This window comes from Oculina patagonica, chromosome 2, assembly GCF_052425735.1.
Source record: "Oculina patagonica isolate OP01 chromosome 2, crgOcupat, whole genome shotgun sequence".
In the NCBI taxonomy this organism is placed as follows: domain Eukaryota; kingdom Metazoa; phylum Cnidaria; class Anthozoa; order Scleractinia; family Oculinidae; genus Oculina; species Oculina patagonica.
Window position 1 is genome coordinate 982498 of NC_135759.1, and position 11005 is coordinate 993502.

The 11005-nt window shown below is 38.0% G+C and overlaps 1 protein-coding gene across 2 annotated transcripts; it reads left to right on the plus strand.

Annotated features, from left to right (window-relative positions):
* The first annotated feature begins 473 nt into the window (after positions 1-473).
* On the plus strand, positions 474-10064 carry LOC144642508 (vesicular glutamate transporter 3-like). Of its 2 annotated transcripts, none has more exons than XM_078501471.1 (10): positions 474-894; positions 3010-3043; positions 3715-3914; positions 4899-4986; positions 5343-5438; positions 6297-6421; positions 7431-7586; positions 8125-8254; positions 8653-8891; positions 9431-10064. In XM_078501471.1, exons 1-10 carry the CDS (start codon positions 739-741, stop codon positions 9590-9592), a joined length of 1386 nt encoding a protein of 461 aa, XP_078357597.1. In that variant the 5' UTR covers positions 474-738; the 3' UTR covers positions 9593-10064. The 2 variants fall into 2 exon arrangements, with proteins under 2 accessions (XP_078357597.1, XP_078357598.1); XM_078501472.1 differs by having other exon boundaries at positions 9516-10064.
* The last annotated feature ends 941 nt before the right edge of the window (positions 10065-11005 follow it).

Below are 11005 nucleotides of genomic sequence, written 5' to 3' on the forward strand. Positions count from 1 at the left end.
TAAAATGATTACACGCAAACAGAACACGGTCAACGAACGGATGCATCGAAGAAACTTGAACGCGAACGCGCGTAGAGAAATTTAAAATAACCGACCCGCAGGGCTTTAAAATCGAGGAATTATGGTTGTTTATTATTTTTGAAGATGATCATGTCATATTCACTGCCCTGCCGTGAAATAATTGTTAAAGAGTCACAATAACCTGTTACCACCAAAAGAATCGGAAAATAATAAACAAAGCTTCTGCGAATTGGTAAAAGATAACTTTTGATAGAAGACTTTAAATTGTTCTCTCTTCTTTTATTCTGCTCTACCGAAATAACCTTTAACGCAGAGCATTCTTTCAGAAATAAATACTTTCGTTTTACTTGTTTATTGGATTTTGCTAAGTTGATATTTAATTAATAGCCACATTTTCTTTCCCTAAGACTACAAGAAACAATCGACACTTGCAGGTATATTGTGTATGTCAACAATGGTTTGGTTTACGGCGCACAACAATTGAAAGTTCTGGGTTATTTGATCGCATCTTTACTACAGTCACCGAAAATGCAGCAAGCCTTACGAAAGCACTGGACATATGTGCGATTTTATAACGTTTAGAAGAAAGGCGTTGATTGTATACAAAGAGTATGGTTTCACTCGAAAATATTACTACAAGAAAATGAAAATGACGCGGTAAATATTTTCACCGAAGTCCCTGATTTAATTTCGAGATTTTTAACGGAAGGTACGACAATGTGTTCAAATGGAATTCCGAAACGATACGTTCTGTCCATATTGGTGTTCTGGGGATTCTTTACTATGTACGCATTGCGGACTAATTTAAACGTAGCCATTGGCGCAATGGTCAAAAATCACACTGTGGTTATCGATGGAGTGGAGACTGATAAGGTAGGTTAGATATTTAAGAATAAACAGTTTATTTGTAATGCGTTATATAATTACTTAGAAAATATATGAGAGTTCCCGGAAGCTGGAGACCTTTTTAGAGATGTTAATCAAAATGGTTTTCAGTGGTTTGTTAAGATATTTCTTCTGTTAACGATTAACTGAAGTTACATATGAATCGAAAACATTTAAATATTAGGTAAAGAAAAAGGCCTTAATCTCGCTGGCGAGGTGTTTTCAATGGCCTAGCTCCACCTGGAGCGAAGGGCCCAAGTAAGTACTAAGTTAGGGCCTTTTGAGTCCCGAGCTTATTCCGGTTTCCGTAGCAATACTCGAATAGGAGTATTTTTTCTCCCCCTGGATGAGATGTTAATGTTATTCTATTGCAGGGTTTCCCCTAGCATTTAATTTGCTGGTGCCAATTTATACACCTGGGTAAATAGAGGTACTGTAAAAGTAAAGTATCTTGCCCAAGAACACAACGCCATAAACCAGGCCAGGGCTTAAACCGGACAGCTCGATCCGCAAAAATTAAACAAAAATATTGTTAATGCGCTGAAATACAAAATTTTGCGGACGTTTCGAGTCTTCTGTCTATTCATCAGCGTAGAAATGCCGATCGGAAGTCCTTCTCGATCCACAGTCCAGTATACTTATCATTTAAAGGGCCACTACACCTACCGTACTGGATAAGAAAAAATATGAGAATTTAATTTTTCACCCTAGCAAAATATAAACTTAACAGGTGTTTATGTCACAGCAGTAGCTATTAGACGATAGTCGACTATTATAACCATTACGGTTCTTGAAATCCCCCCCCCCAAACAAAAAAAAAAAAAAAAAAAACACAATCTTTTAAATCGGTCCAACTTCAATGGCAGACAAATTTATTATATGGTAATTAGCCACAGCTTGACAAACTGAGATGTGTTAAAATGTCCTGTTGATCTACTCAGTAGGAATCGCGGTTGTTTTGCAATTGTTTTGTCAATGTTAAAACATCACCTGTCTTCTTGACAAAATATAAGGGAGCAAAAATTTTGCGGCGTTCTTGCGAAGCGTGTCATGGTTGACAACCGGAAATTGATGTTCTTGTATTGTGGGGCGCTTTGACTGCTGACAATGAGTTAGAAATCTCTTGATTTAGAAGTTATAACTTGACATCTGGCCACTATCGATGCATTTAAGTGAACTTTGCTCTTAAACACTCTTAAATTAAATAGAAAAAAAAATGAATATGTTAGTGTTCAGTCTAATTTGGTCGACCGTAAGAATTTTGGAAAACGACAGAATTCAAAATCCTTCCTGAGATTGCAGGTATATAGATAAATCGGAAATTTAATAATACACCTAGAAGCACCGGGATCGAGTAAGGCTGTGTTCACACTTGGTGCCTGAGCACGATTCTGAATGAGTACGTATGTGAACACACTACTTTTTCAAGTGCTAGCGCCAGATTCATGTGCCCAGTGTAGGTCGAGTCTTTGTACTGGGGCACTTAAAGCTTTCTTAGTTAGTGTAGTTAGTGTTTTTATCCTTTGTTTGTTTGTTTTTTATCTGCAATTTTTACCTGACCGGAAATACCGTGTTTTAAATAAAGTTTTGCTTACTTACTTGTAGTTTACACTTAGTGCCCGAGCACTGGTACAGGCGCACCGGCAAAAATTAGCGTCGTGTTCACACACGGAATACAAGTGCGAATACAAGGTCTCGTCCTTGTACTTGAGCTCGGGCACGGTACCCGAATTATGGCGTGTGTACTTGAAAAAATAGTATGTTCACATTAGTGCCCAGCGAGAATGGTACTCGGGCAGAGTGCCCAGGCACCAAGTGTGAACATAGCCTAAGGGTACTTGGTTTGGTTTCCTGTGTCTGAACACGGCACTGTTCTTTCTTGCCAATACCCAGGTGCCAGTGCTCGTGCACTAAAGGTGAACGTGGCATTAAGTTGAATTGCACCACGTCAGTTATTTGCTACATGGGTAAATGAGTCGGCAATAATTAATTTGGAAAGACGAAACTGTAAAATAGATTGAAACCCCTCATAAGAACAAAAATGGTGCAAAATATGGTCATTCATGTAGTGTATAATGAATCCTTTTTGAAATTTTCTTCCAGGAAGCGGAATTTAAGTGGAGCTCAAAATTGCAGGGTAAGATGCAGGGTTATAAACATCGCTATGAAAGCAATTTTTTTGTGATTGACTTGTGGTTCTGGCACTGTCCTGATAAATTTTATACAACGACAAAAATTATACAAGTTCTAAAGTTTGTATACTTTCTACCATTCAGCTTTCACTATTGTACCGGTAGATCACGTGAAAATTGAATAAAAACAGCATACATGCACCACGCATCTTGCGATTTACTGCATATAAATTAACATTAGAACGCTGGAAGAGAAGTGATAAAGTTGTGAGCACTCACATTTTATTTTTTTTTTTTTTTTTTTTTTTTTTTTTTTGTTTTTGGTTTTTTGCGTAATAAACGTGTTGTTTACTGCGTAAGTTAATGATCAATTACTCTCTACCCCAGCATGTCTTTTCTAACGACTGCAGTAGTCGAGTAAGATAATAAGTTAGGCTGTGTTCACACTTGGTGCCTGAGCATGGTGCCCGAGTACGATTCTCGCTGGGCACTAATGTGAACATACAATTTTTTCAAGTACCTACGTCATGATTCGGGCACGGTGCCCTTGCCCGAGTACGGGTGCTACTTGGGTACTTTGGTTTTCTGTATGTGAACACGACGCCTTTTTTTCACTGGTGCTCAGGTACTACTACTCGGGCACAAAGTGTGAACACTGCCTTATTTTATCTTATAGGTGTGGTGCTGGGATCGTTTTATTACGGCTATGTCGCGCTACAAATCCCTGGGGGCTGGCTTGCACTCAAAGTAGGAGGAACTCGCTTGTTTGGTGTGGCGGTGCTGATAGCTTCAACATTAACATTACTAACTCCTGTAGCGTCGCGAACGAGCGTGGTACTACTGATAATTGTGAGGGTTGGAGAGGGCCTGGTACTGGTGAGTATCGAAGACATTCCATGGAGGGGACTTATTATCTTTTCCGATCTTCGACCCGATTTAAAATTTCTTTTTGTTGTTGTTTTTTTCTTTTCTTTTAGAAAACGAATCAATTGTCGTCACTATCTGTGTAACGCGAAACCATCGCGCGTCCCATAACGCGTCCCTTACCGTTCTCTGAATCCCTGTACCCTTCTTTCTTTATGTTGCAGCTAGATATACCTAGCTCATTACTATGCCGCCATTCTGCGCTACTACTGACCTTTTTCTACTGTAAGGGGGCCGTGTTTTAAGGTGGTTAAATGCACGGTGGTTAGAATACAGGACCCCTGATTGAGCGACCTTGGTTCGAGCCTTGGTCGAGTCTTTGTGTTGCGTCCTTGGGCAAGACCCTTTATTCTCATTGTTCCTACCTCGAGTCAGGTGGGTAAATGTGAGTTACCCCAAGGATTTTGTTCGTCCACACCATGATGACTAGCATCCACAGGGAAATAGAAATATTCATAGTAGATGAGCGACGGCCTGCCATAGGCCTCTAGACTTGTAGGCATACTAATCTATTTTATGATAAATTTTGAAAAACACCTCACTTATCTGTAGTAAATAATAAAGATGGTAGATTTTTAAGCTCGGTGATAAATAGTGACGAAATTATTCTACATGACACGAGCGTGGGACAAAGAGAAAATCTGAATCCCCGACGGGAATCGAACCCATGGCCTCCCAGTGAGGTACCGGTTGGGCGCTCGACCACATTGAACGTGTAGCTGTCGTTTGGATGTTTAATAGCTGATATTGTGAATGCTTGCCCCTTAACGTTTGTTTAAAAAGAAGCCTGCAGTAAATGAATGGACAAGATAAGAAATACACGTCAAAACACGTGCTTTGCAAACCTTTTTGACAAAAAAACGGAAACAGATATCACTGTGGTGCTAAATCAATTTAGTGGACTCTAAACGTTTTCACTAAATCTCACATTCTTAGGGAGTGCTGTTTCCCTGTAACCACGCTATCTGGAGCAAATGGGCACCGAGCATGGAGAGAACTATTCTAGTTTCAATTGCAGTTACAGGTAATTCATCATTAGTGCCCTTATATTAGCTCGTCAACTCATTAGTTGATCATCAACTTGGAACAAACAACTGTTAACCATGAAGGTTTTGGACAGAACGCTTGTTTTAGATTTTGAAAAGATAATGTCAGCTCGAGTTGTGCACAAAGTACCTATGTTCAGCCTGGTGAGATACAATGAGAAAATATTCATGAGTAAGTGATGAAAGCTCCACCGAATTTTCTAATTTCTCCCAAAACAAATCGAACCCATGACTTTTCGCGCACCACCCGGACACTCAAGTTTTATCATAGAAATTCAGTTTCCAACGACAGATCTGATCTGAATCTGAATTTGTTTTCACTGTCTATTCGCAGGCTGTACTGTTGGCAGTATCGTTACAATGCCAATTTCAGGTTTGTTGACAAGATACGACTTTGATGGAGGTTGGCCGGCTGTGTTCTATTCATTTGGTAAGAGTCACTTTAATTACGCATGCTTGTTGAAATAAACGACATGTAATCTGATTTCCAGTAATCTCCTCCACGGCGTCTCCGAGTTTGTGTCTTCATGCACTCGATAAAAAATAATTCAATAGTTACTTGAGTATTGAGGTCAGCGTGCAAGGAGAAGTCGCTGACACTTCGATTGACGCCAGAATAAAACATGTAATAAACTCGATATATTTGATTCTGCGCATGCAGGAATCAATCAACTAATCAATATATCAATCGTTTATTTACCGATAAAAAAGATCTTATAAAAGATCTTATAAACGCCCACTCTCAAATAAACGCCCCGTTTCTTATGAACGCCCCCTCATAGGTGTTAAGTTTGTAACAGACGCCCCCTCTAATAAATTAAGAGTAAATTCACGTAATAAATGTTATGTGGTTTCTTGCTTGACTCGGACATCGAAGAGGCCAACGATGCCGACATGGTTCACCGCAATGACAATAAAGACATCGATATCGCACTATGAACATCTCTAGGCTATGCATTAGCGCAGAATAGAAGTGTCTCCTACTCACAAACTCTGTTCTCTATCTTACTCCGCGAGCAAACTACGCGTCTTAATTTTTAGTTGCTGTTGTTGCAGTTCAAGTGAAATAAACGCATCATATTCTTTTAAACGCCTCTCCTAGGACCCTTAAAATTTAATAGACGCTCTGGGTATTTAATAGATCATTTACGGTATCCACGTAACGTCTTGTGAGCTGAAAAGCTCGTTCAAAATACGTACGTGCAGATAAAAAAAATGAAAAAGTGTTTGGAATTTGGTGGTATAAAGCGTGGTATGTTTTGGTATACTTTACATTTTTTATTCACAGGAATGTTTGGCATTCTGTGGTATGTAGCATGGTATGTTTTGGCGTTCGAGTCACCATCTGTTCATCCAACAATAACAGAAGATGAACGATCCTACATTGAACTATCTGCAGTTAATATGGCCGAGGTACGTAAGCGCTATAATTAGAAAGCCGTTTTGGCTTTCGTACCATCTAACTCACTAAATCTCAAAAAAAAAAAAAAAATGAACAATGCTTGTAGATCTAGCCCTGACACCTGACAAGCAACCAAAATTGCTTTTTCACAAATAAATTATTGTGTCTTTATTTCGCAATACAAACAGACAGTTTTTTGTGTTTATCCAATCATATACACTGACAACTTATAACCAGTAAATCGGGTTTCTCCGTCATCGTTAAGTTAAAACTGATCACTGACAAGAGACTCGAGGTTTTTTTGATGTCATACATTTATAATTCCATTTAGAATCTGTTAATAAAATGCCAGTTTCAATGACGTCACAAAGATTGGCAACATATTTAGTTCATAACACCGAATTTGGAATTGTTGTCTTAAATATCCTTCTATTACCGGTCAGAACATTCACTTAAGGTCATTTCCCTGAAATAGAACTGAACACAATTTTTTAACCAAACGTCGCCTACTGGTTTATTACTTTAAAAACTTAAATTTTGAAATAAAAAAGGGGGGTCACCAGATTCGTTTAGGAGCAGGAAGACCATGTATATTCCATATAATTCCTTTATAATTCATCTGCGAGTACTGGCAAAGTACACTTTTTAGCGATAAATTATTTTTCAAACATAGGAATTGATCTGTTTTCATTTTACAGAAAGAATTTGATCACTACACCCTAAATATGAGAAAAAATTGATAGGTCACCAGACTCGTTTAGGAGAAAGTGACAATTTACTTCTCACGCGGACTAAGCTGCATAGAAAAAAGCTGCCATTTTGTTCATGCGCGCGCTAATTACATGGAAAATTCTGCGCAGTAAGGATGTGCAATGCAATACATGGCAATGACCTTAAACCAGGCATGCACACAGGTGACCTTCTATATTGTGGAACACAATCACTTTATGCCATCAGTCTGAGAAATTACCATAAAATATCGCCACTTGTATTCACATTCAGTAAAAATTCTCTCCACAGGTAACTCAAGGCACAGTTCCATGGAAATCTATTATCACCTCAGGTCCTGTCTGGGGCATAATTGTGGCGGCATTTGCTTCAGATTGGGGCTTATATGTACTACTTATTTGTGTTCCATTGTTTTTAATGGATATTCTACACTACGAGGTTGCAGCGGTGGGTAAATTCTTCTGATTATTATTAGTGAAGGTGAATTTTTCAATGTCTTATTTCTTAGCTTCCTTTTCTATCGGTTCTGTATACAAACTCATTCATAAGATAGTTTAAACTTTTTGGTAAAATTATCATGTGATGGGAAATTGCCTTCCTTTCTTGTAGTTGGGTGCTTTTTTCCTGTTTTACTGAATTAAAAGAATTAAACGATTATGTCTATACAGGTATACGCCTTACTCCAAAATGGCGGAAAAACAGTATTCTTTTGTAAACATGTTAATTGGCCCTTATGGCCTCGTTTCAAGCCAAAAAATTTTTTTTAAAGTTCAGCAGATGCGATCGAGGGCACAAGGGCCATTTAACATTAACATTACAAAATAATAATGTATTTTCGCCATTTTGGAATGGTGTATGAGGTTGATTTAATTGTTACCAGCGGAATATCATCTTTGTGAACAACATTACCAAGCTAAAAACAATATCCTTTAAGTACACTGTATATGAAGGAAAAAATACGTTAACATTTTATTCTTCCTTCCAGATGGGATTTGCAGCCGCTGCACCGTTTGTTTTTAAATCTCTGTCCTGTCCCATCGCAGGTCTCACCGCTGACCTTCTCAGGCGGAATATTCTTTCTACGAAAACTGTGAGACGCATGTTCTACACAACAGGTAAAAGAGGTTAATAAATATGCCTTTTGCGCATGCGTCTCACGAGTTATAGTTTTCACTTTTCAACGCGAAGCATCATAAAAATAAAACATGAGTAGAATTGTGTGGTTAATTAAAGGTAAAGGTTTACCAAATAGCTATTTACTTTGCGTGGTGAAGGAGTTAAACTCGGGACTACCAAGAATAAAACCCGATTCTTTCGACTTCCAAGATCGTCGCCCTGACTAATCGGCAATGCTGTCTTCCCGCATTGGACCAACAACAAAAACGCATGGTATCTTAAAAGTTAAGGCAACTGTGGCATCGAACAAATACATTTTGAACATTACAAATCGTCTTTGACTGCTCGTTTCCTTCCTGTAATGCTCACATATTTCATTTTCTCATTTTTCTTGTAGGTGTACTCACTGCGGGCCTGTTCATTTTGATGGCAGGATATTTCAAAAAACCTGATGCCGTCATAAGTTGTATGTGTGTGGCCGGGGGTGCGGCGGGCATGGTGTACGCGGGCTTCCAAGTTAACATGTTAGATATCGCCCCACGAAACGCCTCCGTTGTCATGGGAATAGTCAACGCTGCCAGTAATACTGCAGGGTTTCTTAGCCCAATGTTAGTTGGGTTTATAACCCACAACAAGGTACGATACCCAACTTAAACGGTGTGTGCCAACCTTTTCCTCAAGGTTCCAAACAACGAATGAAGTAAAATCAGTAAAATACAGTTAGACTTTTGTCAACTTGGGTCCAAACGTGGGTCCGGATCAAGCGCTGACCGGGTCATTGGATATGTGTTGTGTTCTTGTCGCATGTCCTCTTCATGCAGAAGTATAAATGGGTACCCTGTCAAAAAACTAAGGGGTAACTTGTGATGGAATAACAGCCTATCCTGGAAGGGTATTAACACTTCTAGTCGCTTCATGCTGCGGAAACCGGGATAAGCTCAGGGAGTGTGTGGTAAATGAAACCGAAGTGATTGCAAGCAGGTACCACGGAATAATAAGGGCAAATGATATTAATTAGCCAAATTTCAACTTTCAACTACCAGAGCTAGTCTCCTTCAGAGTTATGAATTTATTTGTAGAACTGGCTCGTGTGAGAATGTAGCTTGATTTGATTTATTTATTGACTGATTGATTGATTTAATTCTACCACATAATACACTTGTTCACTTATTCAGACCGCAGGTGAATGGCGTACCGTATTTTGGATAACATTTGTGTTCTATCTGATTGGTTCAATTGTATTTTTCACACTGATGACAGCCGACAGACAGAAGTGGGACAAGGTTGAGGGCGTGTCCAGAGAACCTACAACAGACGGAATCGTAACACCGAGATAACATCTGTCTGCTAACAGAATTTTCTATTTTTTTTTCACATTCAAAACGGAAATAGTATAAAGGCGACAGAATTGCGCTCTAATTATCATTGTAAAAAGCATCAGTATTTTGTATTCTTTTCATTGTCGCTAAGTAAAAGATCACTGTTGGTAGAAATTGACTCTGAAAATAATTACATCTGGTTTAGAAAAGTGTCAATCAATTGAAGTACCAATTTTTATTAGGCTTGTATTCGGAATGTAAGAGACATGTTTTGTATTTATATTTTGTATGCATCTCCTAGCATTGTAAGACTGAAATGTACGTACATAGGATACCAAAGCTTGAGAGTACTTTCAGCTTGGAAAATGTTATATCTTGCAATGGAGATCAGACTGCTTTTAGAAGCCAACAACACTAATAAAGCGTTCTTAGTATTTTGGGGATATGTACAGATAAGACTATGTATTTTATGTTTCTTACAATAAACATGAAACTCACTATTTGGGGTTGGTGTATATACTCCTTAAAAATTCGTTAATTATATTCGTGATCTCTTTTACCTTGATTGCTTACTCCAACATTTTCCTTTTTGTTTAAAAGAAAATGATCTAGAGGTTATTTATTAAAGCTCAAGAAATATTTGTTTGTTTGTAGCCGTTAGTCCATTACAATAGAGTGAGACATTTTTTGTAAAAATATTTTAGAAAAATGCGTTAAAAAATATTTGTGCTAATTTAAAACATTGCGCTATGGAAAAACGAACAAACAAAAAAGAAACAAAACAAACAAGAACTTTCTGTGTCAGTAACACCTCTTGCAGATAATACATTATTTGGTTGCAAAACAACTTCATGTTATTGCTAAACATACAAAAGAAACATCTCCACAGGCGAGCAGAACACGAACAAAGATATTCGACTTTCAAAAGTTATGACATTGACTAATATGGGAACGCCAAGCTCAAGGTAATCCGTAGCGAATTGAATTACATGTGTCATTTTCATATATAGTTCATTGAGTTGAAAAGCTTTTTAAACCTATTCATTCTGCCCATTTAATTATGTATGGCGGTCCAAACTTATTACAAAACGCCTTTGTCCTTATTCACATGATATTTTTTTAAGGAGGAAAAAAGATTTTTAGATTTTTCTCAAAGAGTTCATTTCTGCAATGTAAATGGAAAATATTTTGGAGTTGATTAAAACTTCCGAACAATATTTTGTTAATGTTGGAGAATACCAAAGGTGGATATAAACTTTTTCAAAGCGGCGTAATCAGAATGGTTAGGGCAGAATTTGGTTGAACATTTTCTCAACATTAAATTCCCATCTGCAATTTGTTTGTCGGTTCGTTTGTTTTTCATTGATGGACTACCACGACAGTTGGCAGTGATCCCAGTGTTTTGTTTGGGACATGTTTATTTCTAACATC

What these genes read in the sequence shown, in the direction of transcription:
- LOC144642508 (XM_078501471.1), top strand. Translation starts at nt 739, where the DNA reads ATGTGTTCAAATGGAATTCCGAAACGATACGTTCTGTCCATATTGGTG. An exon ending in ATGGAGTGGAGACTGATAAG is followed by an intron (nt 895 to 3,009) that starts GTAGGTTAGATA and finishes ATTTTCTTCCAG; the next exon opens with GAAGCGGAATTTAAGTGGAG. An exon ending in GTGGAGCTCAAAATTGCAGG is followed by an intron (nt 3,044 to 3,714) that starts GTAAGATGCAGG and finishes TTTATCTTATAG; the next exon opens with GTGTGGTGCTGGGATCGTTT.